This window comes from Harmonia axyridis, chromosome 4 (assembly GCF_914767665.1).
Source record: "Harmonia axyridis chromosome 4, icHarAxyr1.1, whole genome shotgun sequence".
In the NCBI taxonomy this organism is placed as follows: Eukaryota; Metazoa; Arthropoda; class Insecta; order Coleoptera; family Coccinellidae; genus Harmonia; species Harmonia axyridis.
In genome coordinates, this window is record NC_059504.1 from 29,023,436 (window position 1) to 29,041,238 (window position 17,803).

Here is a 17,803-nt window from a genome sequence, read left to right on the forward strand (position 1 = left end):
TCTACTTTAATGCTCATAGTAAATTTGGTAGATGATAATTTTGGGGATACGGGTTCATTTTGTTCATTTAGGGCTCTTTCGCACAAACTGATAATAGGTATTTCTTTGTAAACATTGATTCATCCTAATTCATTTAACCTTATTATTATGCAGAAGAAGATATTCTTAACACGCTGTTTCTAAATTGGAGATAGATACAGGTCGTCCCAAAATTCAAAGCTCACTGAAAGCATTACGAGAACTATGAGTAAACAAAATGGCGCCGAAGAGTGTTCCGACTTGCTACTTGCAAAAAGTGTTCTAAAGAGGTAAAAAATTATATAATATGTGGTAAATGTAATAGAAATTATCACCCTAGCTGTGTGTTAAAAATTAGCGGCACATACGTCAATTCTGAGGGAGTTGTTATTTGCTGTGCGAACATGACCAACAAAAACTGTTGATGCGAAATCGAGGACGAAGAGATCAAACAGCTCAAGATAAGAATACATAATTTGAATGAATCCTTATATGATAAATCCATTCAGCATAGCACAGATGACTGCTGCACAAATGAAATTGAGGCTCCAAATGGAGAAGACATTTCAGCGGTTATTGAATGGGAGAAACAGAAATGTAAGTCTGCATGTAAAGATCTATTGATAAAACAAAAAAACAAACTGATAGAGGAATTTCATGATAAAATCAATATCCTTAAAAAGCTGGTTCAAAATTCGACAAAAAAACGTAGAAAAATAAATAATGGACCAATGTCAAGGTCAGTAAACAGTTCATCATCCTTGTCAGATTCAACGAGTAAGTGTATGAAATCTACCTATGATGAAGCAGACATTTAATTACTGACGTTAGAGAGAGAAGAAGAAATATAAGGGAGAGGAACAGGAATGGAAAATTGTCGAAAATAAAGAGTATATCAGTTAAAACAAATCGTAGTCCCATTATTATAAATACTGTTGATAATTTGACAGATGACGCAAAGAATGAGATTGTCAATAAAAACGATACAAACAAATCCAACTACAAAGCATTGAAGACAAAAAGACATCACTGGAATATAATTGGTGAGAGTAGAGACAATCCAATTAAAGCTATTGGAAAAAAGACCGCAATAACCGCATTATTTGTTTCAAGAATTACCCCTAACAACAAAGTCGAGGATTTTGAAACTATGATGAGGAAAACCTTCCCTGAAGCAGAATGTATAGCACTGAAGTCGAAATTACCAGATAAATACAGTTCCTTTAAGGACATTATCGACGAGTAAGCAAGCACTGACAAGGGCATAAAATAGTAATTTACGTAACAAGTCCGGAAAATAGGGTTTTTTTGGACGAATAGACAAAATTCCAGGACTCGCTTACGCTCGTCCTGGAAGTCTGTGAGTCCAAAAAAACCATTTTCGGGCGTGTTGCGTACAATATTTTTTCGGCAACCATGTAAAATAACACTATCGCTGCTGCTTTCCATATTTTATTGCGATTGCGATCAAAAAACATGCAAATTTTTGACAACTAATTTCATATGAACTGTCAGCCGTTATCTCAGTTGCTATGGATTCTTTGATTCTTTTCCGGCCTAGTCCGGGAAGTACGTACTTTCCGGACTAGGCCGGGAAATGCTACTTTCTCAGAGAAAAAGCGTCCGGGAAGTGAGCACTTCCCGGACGGTTGCCGAAAAAATGTATTTATTCCCGATCTAAATCATATTAAAAATTCTGACAGTCTCGATCTGTTACATTTAAACCCTCAATGTATCAGAAATAAAATAAATGACTTTGAGGGTTTGATTTACGCTCAACCAATAAAATATGACGTGATATGTGTTACTGAACATTGGCTCAGAAAGGAGGAATATAAGGGCATGTGCATTGACGATTGGTATGTAGGACATGCCTTCACAAGGCAAACATCAAGACATGGAGGTACAATGATACTGGTAAATTCCCAAATGGTTTGTTCAGAGTGCTCAATCGTTGAGTATATCAGGAAAAAATCCATAGAGGTACACTGCTAGTTGTCCGCGGTTAAGATCCTTGAAACAGGTTATATCATTGTATGTATTTATTCATCACCATCTAGAAACTTTGATATCTTCATTTTCAACCTAGAATCAGTCCTCAACTGCTCAAGTGTTAATAAGTATAAGGGAATTCAATGTTAAGTTTAATGTAAGTTGTGATATTGATTTTGTTTTGGATAGAGAGTCAAAAGCAGTTGTTGATCTTGTGACGACCTTTGGTTTTGAACAGAAAATATTTGAACCAACTAAAAATAAGAATTGCATTGATAATATATTTACAAACTTTGAGACATATAATGAACTTATGGGTGTTATAAAAACTTCTTGTTCTTGCAATTAAGTGCCTCTAGTGTGACCTCTTACTATATCACATGATGCGCAGTTCTTGCAATTAAGTGACTCTAGTGTGACCTCTTACTATATCCACAGAACAAAAAGGCCTCTAACACAGAGAGGTTTCAGTACTATGCACCAAGAACTCGAAAATGTAAATTGGAATTTCATAAATACTCAATCTAATTGCAATGAATGTTTTCATAAATTTCATGACACAATTGTAGATATCTTCAGGATGTCTTTTCCTATGCAAAATAAGAGGGTAAATAACACGAAAAAAGACTCCGGGTGGTTTTCTCAAGAGCTTCGAGAGATGAAATCATCTCTCCTATTTGTTCGGGAATTGTACGCGAAATATGGGTCAGATAACCATCTGAGTGTTAAAAACAATCTAACTAGGACGTATAGAAGGGAGATAGGGAAAGTTAAAATGGCTTACTATAATGAAAAAATTAAACGTTCAAATAATAAATGTGAAACTGCTTGGAAATTAGGAAATGCTCATTTACAGAAAGCAAAGGCTTCGACTCCTATAGAAATTGCTCCAGAGGTGTTCAACCATTATTTCTCCACAATTCCGGAGAAAATAGCATCACATCTTCCCAGACAATTTGACAAATCTTTCAAAAAACAAGTACCGCCCGATATCAAGTTCAGATTTCGTGAGGTAAGCTTTAATGAGGTCCGCGAAGTAGTGAAAAACATTAAGAATAGCTGAAGCACTGACTATTACGGACTATCAGTTCAAATACTTAAAACTAACATAAACGGAATCATCCTTCATCTCACTAAGCTAATAAACAAATGTTTAACAACAGGATGCTTTCCGAAAGTTTCAAAAGTAATCCCTATTTACAAAAAAGGTGATAGCAAAGATAATGATAACTACAGGCCCATTTCATTAGTTCCAATATTCTCCAAAATTATTGAAAAAATAATATCCACCCAAGTAGTAAACTACTTTGAGGAAAATGATCTGTTTTCGAGTAGTCAATTCTTTAAGATATTTCGAATATCTCGAACGGAAACCAAGATATATCGAAATACATATTTGAAAAATTCATTTTATAGAAACGCCTTCTAACTCGAGAACGAATCGAGATATCTCTATGGTCTTCAAGGTCATCATTTCTGATATCTTATTTTTTCGAAAAAGGAGACCAGAAGATCGAATTTCGGACACCCTGTACAACTTGTGTCAAACGACGTTTCCCTTTCGAAATATATAATGTTGAAGATAGGTTGTTTCAATTTTTTTTGTCATAGCATCCACATTTCTAACGGTATTCAGCTGAAATTTGGCGAAAAAATTCAACTTTGAGGTTTACATCATATGACATGAATTTTCTGGAATAGTCTACCTACAGAGTGAATTTTTTTCTGGAATAATGTCCCTTCTCTCCTCAAGGAATTAAAATGAAAAATAAAAGATTTTTCTTTTTTTCTTTTTTTGTACTTATATACTACTACTTTCGAGCAGAAAATTGTGAAGCAATTCTCTCTTGAGTTGCAGGATATGTCATATTTATTTGGAAATAAAAAAAAAATTATGGAATCAGAAAGATCCAAAATGGAAAAATATTTTCATATTTTTTTGAAATAGCTGTGTTGCACGCCAAAATGTTTTGGAAATGAGTAGTCGATATTGTTTCAGAAAAATTATAAACCTGTTGATTTTGACACACTCGATCCAAACCTCAAAGTATAAGTAACATCTTCGCCAAATTTCAGCTGAATATCTGGAGAATTGTAGTAGCTATGACGAAAAATATTCAACTTCAACATCCTTTATCTCGAAAATGAACATTTTCGCGTAGCGTTTACTGACTCCTGAAAATGAATGATGAAAATAACGGTTGATTTTTGATGAGTTTTGCTGAGTTTTCGATCAGAGTTTCGATATTTTCTCATACGAAATAAGAACAGACTTTTTCTTCGTTCAATCAATATTTTTGTGGATAGTAAATATCTAAAAACACATTTAAGATGAAATAATACGAAAACTAATGGAAAATTACGCTCAAACTCCTTAAGAATATAAAAACTGTTGTGCCAACTACTTTGGTAATGTCCGTTAAAAAAATTAGTATCTAATAAAGGTGAAAGAAAAACATAAGTTACTAGAAATATTTTCAGGAACTTATATTTCAATCCACAATTAGAATTCCCCATTGAATTTAATATTGTTGAATCGTCGAACTTATAACTTTCATAAGTGAAAACAAGTTTGTAGCATAAAGATAACAGTGCTAAATCCCTTAGCTGACTTAAACCCACAATGAAAAAATTTTCACTTCCCTTCAGTAATATGTAACACCTATTGTCCGCATTCGTCCATTACAGGGCGATTAAAGTATTATTTCATGGTTCGGTTGAAATGTTTTAAGATTGAAGGAGATTAGATACTTTTGTGCGTTGCATCAGATATTCATGTATCAGGTACGTCGATCAATATTAGGGACGCTCTGGTAAAACGCAATGGGGCTGCTGGATTAGGGATTAACCTTAGCATCATTGGCAATTCAATCCGAGAACCAATTTGGATCGTTCGAACTTGCCGCAGAAAAAAATGTTGAATTTTAGAATTAAGATATACGACCTAAATAAGAGAAGAAGAAGAAGGAATTTTCATAATTCAAAATCATCTGCGATGAAAGGAAAATAATAAAAGTAGTCTTCGCGGGATTCCTTTCGAAGAGTTCAGAAACCAAACCAAAAGAATTCTTTAAGAAAGAAAAAACGAGTAGGTATACGAAAAAATGACCTTATGCTCTTAGTCAAAATTAACCATTTTCTAGATGTTTTGCTTCATACTTTTTTCGTTACAATGTATCTATAGGTACAGGTAAATTTTTCATTTGGTAATTTAGAGAAATTTCAGAGATTTTTGGGTTATTGAATTTATTGAACTCGATTACAATAGACTAATGAATCATAATCATAATTACAATATGCTATTGCAGTGTAGGTCCCTTCCAGGAACCTGGTGAAATAGGTCAAAGGAGATTTGACGTTGCAAGTTATAATAATAGTTTATTCATGCAGTTAGTTGATTGAAAAATATGTCAATTTGCTCTTTTAAAAATGAAATATATTATATGAAATAAGGGTATGATTATATGTATATTATGTGCCAACGTAATTTGAAAAATAATTCATTAAATTTCTTTGATTTTCGTAATATATTGATGAATGTTGTGTCTGTAATCCCAAAGATATCCATTAAAAAAGTCGACTTTTTATTGGAATTGTAAGACCTCAATAAGAGTATGAATATTCATTTTCAATGATGATCACTTTTTTGAGTTAGTTGCTCCTCGCTAATCACATCAATAAATCAAAATATTAATTTATTAATATGGAAATAGATCAAATCGTAATTGTATTTCTGATAAGAATTTCCATCAAGTTAGAATCCGAGCCTTCTACGACATATGAAAAGTATTATCAACCTCTACTAATGTCGAGTTTCGATGTGAGAAAAGTTCTCTCAGTTTTTTGAGTAATTTATAATATTATATTTATTCTTCATCAACATAATAATTATATTTTCCCCTATACATAACAACATAAAAAGCTTCAATGAAATAATATTAATTAAAGTTGAAATGTATGAAACGTTTGTTCATTTTATCTGTTGTTATCAGATGACAACTAGCATAACAAGTGATTTGTAAATAATTATTTGAACCAGAATAAACAAATCCGGTATTAACAAAAAATTTTGGGAAGAGCTACCAGACACTTCGACTTTGCACGTGTTCGTGTATATTCCCTTGTTCTTTATGAAAATTTTGTTTATTCATTACCGTTTTATATTATGTCAATACTTTGACGGCTATGATCAAATCAGAAAATTCATATACTGCTTTCATTTACAGAGGATTAAGTCATCAATCACTTGTGATATAGGGTGTCAATAGGGTTGATGGTATAATTGGAATAGCAAAATATCAGAATAATTAAATCAGCCCAAATAGCAATTTGAAATTAATAATACTAGTAAAGATAAAAAACAAAAAAAAATCTTTTATTTTCGGGCGATAATCATATTAACTTAGAGATGATCGTTAACAGTATGTTGTTGGTTTATTATTTAAAATGATAGTGATGTAAGGTATAGTTGCGGGTACCTAATAAGGACTAAGTAACGAAAATACTAATTATATTGAAATATCAAACTTGTAGGTAGCTTATAAACATAGAAGGCACCTTGAAACTTATTTGGACTCGTTAGCTGTAGTTGAAGTAATTTTCGCGAAAATCGGATTGGTAGGGGAGATCCTATAATGGTCTCCTTTTTTGACAGTTCTAGACTTTTTTGAGACATCATTTGAAGAGTGTCAAATACATAACGACTATAATTATTTGCAAATGAACAGTGGGAAATTTGGCTATCACTCGACCACCTATAACTAATGTTCTTCACCCATAATTCCCAAAAATAAGTTTCTTACGAAGAAACGAACGCAAAATAATTTTTTATGTTGCTAAATGTTGACACTTTGCTTAGAAAAAAAATCATACAGTCACAACAGATGTACCACTCCCCAATTAAAAATTAACCTCATACTCTGGTCAAACTATTTTATGTGGACAATTCTGCATAGCCAGAGACATTGTTCATATTTCTAATGAATTCTCAAGATAAGCTCATCATCAAGGAGTCGGAATAGGTTTTAGAAATTATGTCTGGATCGAACACAAAGTATTGAACTTTTGTCAATTCGAATGAAGAATCCTCAGAGTTGTTTCGGGAACAATTTCTAATGATAACACTGAATATCTATAGAACTGAGTATATATGTGGTAAGATAATCGCTCTGCAGAACATATTTTTCAGAACATGAAGCGAATATTCGCAATATTTTGAAAAGTAACAACTAAAAACAACATCATATAAATATCTAAATTATGAAATCATTGTGCCAAAACTTTCACTGATACCTATATTTTTTCGCTATATATTTTTTTGTCTAGAAATACAATTCCTCCTGACGAAATATCAAAACCAACCAAAAGAAAAATAAATAATCCAAAGTGTACAATCGAGTGAACGGAATAAATATCAAAACTATATTTCCTGATTGGTGTCTCATAGTTCGAAAAAATATCTGAATTTACAAACTTACACTCAGAACCGAAGCGTGGGTAAAATTTTTGGTTAGACAATTTACTTATAACTTCATTTGGGAATTAAGGGATCAAAGCAAAAATTTGATTTTTGTAATGTTATTACAATAAATAATATAATCAGATTATATATCCAACAAAAGAGAATGAAATAAAATAAACGAGTTACGTGACGAGCAAAAACACTTTGAACATAATGAAAAGCACTAAATATATCCATATCCCCAGCATATGGAAGAACGAAAAATTTGTTCGAGGAACTATGTTCCTTAAAAGTAAAATGTTTATCTGCTTTAGTCACAAAGTTTTTTATGGTAGTAATTCCCTCTTTCGCCCATGATGAATAATCTCCGAAGAGCATATAGGGAAAACAGTACAGTTTGTTTGTTGTTCTACATCCACACAAGCCTTGTGGATTTATCTTATCATTTCACATTAAAATGTTGCCATTTTTTCAAAACCGAGCGTTAATGACTTTTAGGCTTGTCTATACTCACACTTGGCCACTGCTTACACTACCTCAGGTTAACTGAAACGAAGTTCCTCTGTTATGATATACAGAGATAGCACTCTCAACAGGTAGCCATACATCACATATCCTACTCTTCTGTGAAATGGATATGCAAATCGTTATTTACAATTGGAATAACAATTTTAGAGAATTTAATTCTATCTTTTGTTTGATGGTTACTCTAATCAATACATGATTATTTTGAATTATAAAGGTCAAAAGAGTCTTCTTGATAAATGTACTCCAATATGAATATCTAAACTTTGTAAATGAAATGTAAATTTTATTGTACCAAAATCGCTAATGACCCAGGTGTCGAAGAGAAATTTATAAATAAAAATAAAAAATTATAACGTCGTCCTGTCAAAACCTCCACTATTCCGAAATATCTCTTTGATATAAACTTTTTTGTATGGAAATGCAATTCCAATGAGAAAAGATGAAAACCAACCAAAAGAAAAATAAATTATCCAAAACTGTACAATTGAATAAATGGCTAATTAATTACCTATACCAAATATCAAATTGATATATCAGATAGTGAAAGTTTTGGCACAGTGATGACATAATATTGATATTTCTTCCTCTACTAATTATAAAAAATAGTATAGTAGTTCATTATTGAATTTCCTACCTTGTCACGTTTCGCAACTGCTTACTACCTTAGGTTAACTGAAAAGGAAGTTCCTCTGTTATGATTTACAGAAAAAGCAATTTCAACAGATAGCCATAGATCTCCTCTCTTACTCTCCTGTGAAATCGATATGCAAATCATCATTTACAATTGAAATAACAAGTTTAGAGAATTTATTTCAATCTTTTGGTTGATGATGACTCTGATCGAGAAATTATTACTTTCAATTATAAAGGTTAAATGAGTCTACTCGATGAAGGCAGTCCAATGTAAATATCAGAATTATGACGTCATTCTGCCAAAACCTTCACTATCTGAAATATCATTTTGATATAAACTTTTTTTGTATAGAAATGCAATTCCAACTGAGAAAATATCAAAACTAACCAAAAGAAAAATAAATTATTCAAAACTGTACAATTGAGTAATCGGCTAATAAATTATACCAAATATCAAAGAGATATATCAGATAGTGAAAGTTTTGGCACAGTGATGACATAATATTGATATTTCTTCCTCTACTAATTATAAAAAATAGTATAGTAGTTCATTATTGAATTTGCCTACCTTGTCACGCTTCGCAACTGCTTACTACCTTAGGTTAACTGAAAAGGAAGTTCCTCTGTTATGAATCACAGAAAAAGCAATTTCAACAGATAGCCATAGATCTCCTCTCTTACTCTACTGTGAAATCGATATGCAAATCATCATTTACAATTGAAATAACAAGTTTAGAGAATTCATTTCAATCTTTTGGTTGATGATGACTCTGATTGAGAAATTATTACTTTTAATTATAAAGGTTGAATGAGTCTACTCGATGAAGGCAGTCCAATGTAAATATCAGAATTATGACGTCATTCTGCCAAAACCTTCACTATCTGAAATATCATTTTGATATAAACTTTTTTTGTATAGAAATGCAATTCCAACTGAGTAAATATCAAAACTAACCAAAAGAAAAACAAATTATCCAAAACTGTACAATTGAGTAATCGGCTAAAAATTATACCAAATATCAAAGAGATATATCAGATAGTGAAGGTTTTGGTATAATGATGTCATAATATTGATATTCTTCATTGCCTTTATTAAGTAGACCCTTTCGACCTTCATAACATTGTTCATCAGTTGAGATTGGAATAACCTAAGAGCAGTGAATCATAAACTGCAACTAAATTATTTTATTTCAACAACACCTGGTTAAAACCCTTCTCCAATAAAACTCTTCACGTATAGGCTTCATGACGGCAACCCCTTGAGCGATTTGACCATGAAAAAAGGTATAAATCACCATCGGCATGAAATCAAAGGGTTGCCGAGGCAAAAATCATTGACGATATTGATTTGTCACATGAAAAAACGTAATGTGATGAAAAATTTCAAATATTTATTGGTCCCTATTCCGTTTTATCGTGAACACATGGTGTTCGTCACGGAATTTCGATGGAATAGCAAGAAAGAAAATTGGAAAAAGGGCTGCGTTATTTAGAGGCGTGTAATTCGTTATATAAAAGAACTAGGTGGAAACCAATAAATTTTAGGTAAAGGGTGATATTTAACGGTTGGGAGAATTTCATTGTTTGCTGCTGTGGAACAAATGGATCGAATAAGAAAAAATCTCGTTTTCGAATTGATAGAAAAATCGAATCATGGGTCGTCGAGAACGAATTTATACCCGACCGGGCCTTGAAGATGACGCCCACAGTTCGTAAGTTTCACTTTAACACTCAAGGACTGCTCTACCAAACTTAGTATATTATTAAGATGATGTCGGACTGTGGCAGGCTTGTACCTCGAAAACCAATTGTGATATGAAATATTTCGACATTTTCAAAATATCATTTGACTTCCATTGAGCATGAAATTTTATATTTGCGTATTATCTTCGCCTTCTCCAGTAGCTACTAAATATAAACCCTTTGGGATATTTATCTTCATTCCTAGACACCGAACCAGTGATTACGTACGATCGGAGGGAAACATGAATTGAATATGTTTGACAATGAACATCTCGAGGAAATCAAAAATGCGGTTGAAACTTTCAGTTTGTGAGTCTAAGGTTTCTTAGAAGATGCAAGTATGTATAAAAAACATAGCTCCTATTAGCTCTTCTTTTTTTTAACAATGCTACAAATTTTACAGAATTTGAAATTTGAACCGGGTTGAAATTTGTCCAGTCAATTGAGTGCTAATATGCATTAAAATACACCCAAATTAAAATACTGCCCAGTTACCTCAGTGGATGAAGAAAGGTCCTTCTCTACTTGAGGTGGTTCTCAACGATCGAATTTTACCCCCGAGCAATACCTACCATCTGAAACGCCATGTACACACATGGAAAACAAACAAAAAACTCTCGACCGAAATATGCCAAATGCGTTAGTCATCAAATTTTCAGGGTTGAGGTATTTATTCTCAAAAATCTGTAAATTTCAATATGAAAATAAATTTCATCCGGAATAGATAAATGCAAGATAATGCATAAAAATGGCATTCTGCATAGAATGCCCTTCATTCATGATTCAGTGCCTAATAAAAAATATTGTGTTGTGTTAAATTATTACATCATTCTATGTACTGCTTACTGATAAGATTTGCTGATATGTCCATCACGGTGTATGGAAATCCTTTTGTAGTTCAAATTTCAGTTTAAGTGAAGAAAGTACAAATTATGCAACCATAGTCTTGGAAACTCTAAACTTCTAAGGAGACCAACTAGTATATCCAGCATCAGCGAAAAGTTAAACATCGAATAATGTAAGAATATTGCACGAATTCTGTATTGATGATTTGATTTAGTTCACCAATAAGTATCCTGAATAAATTATAATTTTATGGTAAGGTAAGAGTTATTATCGCCTTCCATTAATTAATAACCAGGAAGGACCCTTCGCAATTGAGGCATCATTGATGTGAATATAGTCCTTCCAATGCAATTAATGGTTCCGATGACATTTTCCAGGATGTATATCATTCACCTGTTAGCTAAGATTGAATTTTCCACGAATATAATGAAAAACTGAGCAAATATGCGATCTAACCCAATCGAAATGTCGTTGCCGTTTACGTGAGAATGCTATAAATCAAACATTATTTTTTTTAACAGTTACCAATGAACTAACTTTTCAGTAGGGGTATTTGTATAACTTATTCATGTATAGCAATAACCATGAATTGAATTCATATGCTCAGATATATCTTTGATTTATTATTGAATGAATTATGTGATTTCATTTAGGTTTAACTTGCTTTTAATGTCGTTTTCTATTTCAATATACAAGAAAATTTATTTATTATTCACATAGAAAAATCTAGTTGAATATTTCTGTAACTAGATAAAGCTGAAGAGTATCAAGTGGTCGAATTTCTGAATTAATTTTAAGTTCAATTCGAAATGCCTTCCGATCATTTCTGAACAGTAATAGTTCCTTTGCCCAACATTTTTTCCCATAATAATAATAATAATGATTTATTGCCTTCATATTTACATGGTTTGTCAACTACAGTCTATCAGAGAGCAAAAGTCAACTTTGTTCAACCTATTATTTGAGACAACACTAAAAAATTTGGAAGTAGCTAGTTCTGTTTATTTCCAAATATGTACTAATTTGACTGTCTTGCTGGAATTACATTTGAGACAATTTGCAGCAAACTATCTTTTGATTTTTTTAATTCTATTATGTCTTGGAGATTATTTTCCAATCATATTACAATAGTTTGGACAGTAGGTTGGCACGAAATCGTAGAGGAAAACAAATCAGATCAATGAATCAAAAATTAATTCAAACAAGAGTAGAGGCACAAGCAATTACAATTTTCAATGTTTATATCATTGATGTAGATAATGAAAATTATTGGTTTCAGCACGTATCCTAGGGGCACACCACGGGTTATTTCATGTTCTGAAGACTAGATATCATTCAAGTTTATCTTTTGAGTCCTACGTTTTTCCAGAAAGAATCCAACAATTTGAGAACAGTTCCTTTAAACCTATAGGAAAATAGTTTCTCCTCTAGAAGATCATCACCTAAGAATCTGAGCATTCAAGGAAATAACACCTGAAATTAAAAAAAAAAGATGAACAATTGAACAAATTTTGATCATTTTGATTAATACCAAAATTCGTGCGGAAACTCAACCACTTAAGGAAGCACACTATTTTTCTCACTAGGTTCTTCAGTACCAATTCATTTTGATTCTCAGCGGAAAGCTCTCTATCGATTCTTTAATTTTGCATTCTCAAATTCTTTCATTTTTTTGGAGGAATATTTGTATGGCAGTTTCGACAAAAACATGTATACCTAGTTTCTGAATTATATGCATTTGAAAATTGAAAGATTTTTCAATTGTATCTCAATTATTCCAAAGATGAATTCAAAAATTTTTCAAATTTTCACATTCTGATGAAAAATATAATCTAATAAGAGTTCAAAAAAAAAAAAAAAAACATCATTCTCGTGTATTTCAAGTTGAGAATTCAGAATGAATGAAAATATTACCAAGAAAGCGATAAATCACAATTGACATAAAATAGTGTTTTTAAAAATTGGTAGTTCCATGATAAAAATTTTGAAATTCTTCATTGACATAATATGCAATTGAGATACGATTGAAAAAAATTTTCATTTCTCCAAATGAAAACTACAAATTTTTTTGTGACAAGAATTAATGAATTATTTCTCAACTGCAATACGAAATTTGAAGAATCGATTAAGCGATTTCTGCACAGGCACATAATCAGATAAATCTTCACTGAAGAACCAAATGCTATTCACTCATTCATCCCTTCCAATCAGGTTTGTTCACCGAAACGAATACCAGAATGTGTTGAATCACGAGATATTCTTTTTCTCTTTTTTCGAGTTCTCCAGAAGTAATACTTTGTCTGGATTGTTTTATGTGAGCTACCCTGTAGATTATTGTAGCTACAGAATCAAGACATTTTAACCTTCATAGAAATGTTTTAAAATAAATGTTATTTGGATGGTTTAACTTCTGTTTATTGAATTTTTATGCGCCGAATACATATATTTCACTTTTTTTCATTGACCAATAGTAAAAAGCTTTCATGAAAACATTTTGAACTTTGAACTTTAGCTGAATACTGAGTTGTTATTTTAATTTAAAGACGAATGTAATTTTCCTGCACTAATATGTGAATTATCGTTTGTAACATTCGCTCTTGCCTTTTTATCGAAAGTCATAAACTTATTACATTATAAAATATATTCTATATGTGTCGAATAGTTTCAATTTTTAACGTTAAACCTGTATGTTTTTCTTTGTTGTGAAAGAAATTTTAAAATGTAATATTGCATAAGAAAAAATAATATTGTGAATTGTACTGTCATGGTTACCGCAATCTTTTATTTACTACTGTAGAAACAATAGGCTTCAATTCAAAGAGTAAAAAGAAAATAACTTTTCTTCGATACATTTCAACCAACACGCCTTTATTTTTATTACGGACCATTTAACAATGAATCAGGAAATTGAAAAATTCATAGAAAAAATTGTTTTTGCCGCACTACAAGGATTTGAGGGCTGCAACAGGCATTCACAACAAGTACCCCATCAGTCAGGGAATAGGGTGGTAGCTAGTGGCCAATGACGTACTTCCTTACGTGCCTCGAACGTTAAGTTAAACGGTAGAGGGGTGGGCCACCTATAAAATCAAACACCCTTTATACTCATTTAGTTGATATTTTATTCCATCCTTAGTGGTTTCGCCAGACGGACTAGCTAATGCAGAACGGAAACAGTGCTTGGAGATGATAGTGTAGTGATAGTTTATGAATACCTTAATAGGTAGGTGAAATTTTTGCTGGAGTTGAGCAAGGAATATTTACTATAAACCTAGGATGTTTCGGTAAAAATTTTTAATAACATTTCTGTGTGCGAACTAACCATTGTCAAGGAATGAATACCAGATACCTATTCAAAAGTGGCTTTTCTTTGATTTTTCATTCAATATTTTGAGAACTTACTCTAAATTTGTTATTAGTTTGGTAGCAATTATTTGGTTTTTTTCTATTATTCGATTAGCTTTCGCCTATTTTGGCGTAATCTGAAAATACTTAAGTATGAAAGTACTTCGATGCATAAAGTGATTTAAATAAAGGTGGACACTCGATTATCTTCACAATTCTAAGAAAAAATTGATAATCCCTATTCCGCTGATCAAATTCAGAAAAAAAAATAGGTTATTTTTTTCAACACCAATGGTTTTTTCAATTGAATTCGTCTAGATATTTTGAATTGATTCAGTTGACGCTATTGGTATTCATTACTAGTTGCTATAGAATATTAATATTATATCAATTATTAGAACTTTACTGGTAATACCAGTGCATTTGACAAAATTTTTGAAAGAGCCCTTTTTTGTGAAGAAAAATTATTTTGCATTCTGAAAATTGTAGTTGTCCTACACTATTCGAATGCGTATGATAATGCAAGAAATAGGTATTTAGAATCTATTTCTGAAGTAGGTACCTACTTTAACTGAATGAAATGTTCTTTCTTTTAATAAAACTTGAGCAAATTTCTTTACGATATAAGAAGTATATGTCGTTTAACATCTAAGAGTATCTTCGGTTCATTTTATAAATTTATTCCATTTGACCTTCATCCTCAAGACAATGATTTTCAGAAATAGCTTTGCCGCTTCCTTCAAAAAACTCAAGGAATACTTACCATACTAGATATATTTCTTTTAATTTATAATCAAAATGATTGTTCATATTTACACAGGATAAAGAAAAGAATATATATTCTTCCAAGAATTGATAATTTGAAATAATTATGTTAATTTCATCAAATTTCCACTATACAATTTTGCGTCATATGAAACATTTCAGTGTCTACCTATAGAGAACTAAACTCTATTGTCCATAAAATCTTTATGAAATGTTTAATTTCCTCTTGGAATTAATGTTGTCATCTTCTGAAAATAAAAAAAATTGAATATACTAAATAGCACGGTACAGGGTATTTATAAATTATGATAATATAAAATGGGCCTTTGGACTGTTCTATATATCTTTCACTAATATTGGAAACTATTCTATTTCAAAATTGATAGTCATATATTATTGTCTTTTATCAATTATTATTCAAATTATGTGAATTCTTATGTTTACAAAACCACGATAGGTATTTTGAAAATTTCAAATACCACTACGATATTAAAATAATTTATAAAATTCCTGAGTTTATGTTGAATAAACTTAAATTCCTGAATGTTACTAATCATTAACAAGAAGTACTGATATCCTCGCATGAATATAATATTCATTCAATACAACGTATTAATAAATATTTTATTTTTGTTTGTTGTTTTAGTTTTTATTCGATAGTATTAAACTGAAGGTTACTTCTTAATTTCAGAATGTTCAGATCAAGCTTTGACACTAGCGAAGACAGCATAGACTCAGGATTCGAACTGTCCTTCAAATCCGAAACAGCAAATTCATCAACTGAATACTACGACGATAAGAGCGATTACTTCGAGTACGACTGCGAGTACTCAACCCAAACCAAAAAAGGCCTCCACACACGTCAAGATATCCCCGATCATTACACGCCGATCAAAAAAGAACCTCAGATAAACCAAGCACTTTACAACCACTTCAGCCATGCCTTCCAAAACGCCATCGTAGAGCCCAAACGAAAAATCATATATCAAGATGTGCCGGTCAACGATCAAACGCAAAATTTCGATCCAACTGAGGAATCTGCTTTTGTTAACGGTTTGTATGGAGGCACCGCCGTTACATCCACACCCACGAAGGAGGCCAGGCCGAGGAAGAGGTACGCCACAGGAAGAAATAGAGTTTCTAGAGCGCGAAGCCCGTCGCAAGTGCAAAAACTGAAGAGAGTGAGAAGGTTGAAAGCGAATGATCGTGAACGAAACAGAATGCACATGCTGAACGAGGCGTTGGACAAGCTGCGGTGCGTCTTACCCACCTTTCCTGAAGATACCAAGCTGACGAAGATTGAAACGTTGCGCTTCGCCCACAACTACATCTTCGCCTTAACAGAAACCTTGAATGACTTCGATAAGTATAGTTGCGGTTCCCAGGACAATGTGATTGTGAATGTGGGAAATGTACAAGTTTCGATCAACAAATATGGAAATTCGATAACTTCGAGAAACTTTCCGGGACAGAGTTTATCTAACGCTGTAGTGACGAGCGGAAGTATAATGAACGCGAGTTTTATGCAAGATTATAATAGTGGTGACCGTTTTCATGAAGCAAGCCCGAGGAATTACAATAATAATTGTAATTACGAAAATGATGCATTTTATAACGGTTCCTTCAACTACAACGGAAATATGATGTTCTAGTGCCTTAATGCCCATTATGGACTCAAGAAACCAGAGCGAAAATAGCCTAAAAATTTTATTTATTTTTTTCGACAATTATACCATTATACCAAAGGAAGGTTGCAATTCATATTTTTTATTTTACTTGTCTGTACCTACAATTCAGTGAATGTTTCTAGTCATCTACTCATGTGATTTAAAATGTCAATAACTTTATTTTTATATTTTATATTGTATAGAAAAATTTATGATGAGACTTATTTTTGAAATAAAAGGATATGTTTTACTGATTGTTTTTGCGTTGATCTAAATATTTTCTGAATCAATAATTGATGAATTATGTGATTGCTAACAGTTCATAAAGAGAACACCATTTTGAATTAGATGAATATCAAACTAAATTTTAGTAACCACCTTTCAAGTGTGATATCTCGGAACAGGGTGGGCAGAGGAAATTTTGTTATAGGAAAGACCCATTTTAATTTCATACGAGCTTTCACCTCACAAATTTTGTCGCATAAATTTAGGAACACCCTGTATATCAAGTTGTACAGAGTATTCCCTCATACTGATGGAAAAAACCTTAAACATCCAAGTTTTAGGGATTCATCATTCATCGGTACATCTCCTAAAAAAATTCACCCTATAACTTTTCATTTATCTATCTAAATATACAGTGGCGTACCCAGACATAAGCCTTGGGGGGGATAAAGAAAAACAAATTTCAAATTTTCCTTCTTTTGAAGAAGTTTTCCAAAAAAGTTTGCTTACTCATAATAAGATTGTGATATATAAGGTTGTTACATATAATGGATATTCCTCCTGAGGGGGATATATTCTC

General features: G+C 32.0%; 1 protein-coding gene across 2 annotated transcripts; it reads left to right on the forward strand.

Annotated features, from left to right (window-relative positions):
- The first annotated feature begins 1,815 nt into the window (after positions 1-1,815).
- Positions 1,816-17,222, forward strand: LOC123678029 (basic helix-loop-helix neural transcription factor TAP). Of its 2 annotated transcripts, none has more exons than XM_045614798.1 (2): positions 1,816-1,935; positions 16,023-17,222. In XM_045614798.1, the coding sequence occupies exon 2, from the start codon at positions 16,024-16,026 to the stop codon at positions 16,981-16,983; it is 960 nt and encodes a 319-aa protein (XP_045470754.1). In that variant the 5' UTR covers positions 1,816-1,935; position 16,023; the 3' UTR covers positions 16,984-17,222. The 2 variants fall into 2 exon arrangements, with proteins under 2 accessions (XP_045470754.1, XP_045470752.1); XM_045614796.1 differs by lacking the exon at positions 1,816-1,935 and adding an exon at positions 14,359-14,444.
- Positions 17,223-17,803: the final 581 nt, after the last annotated feature.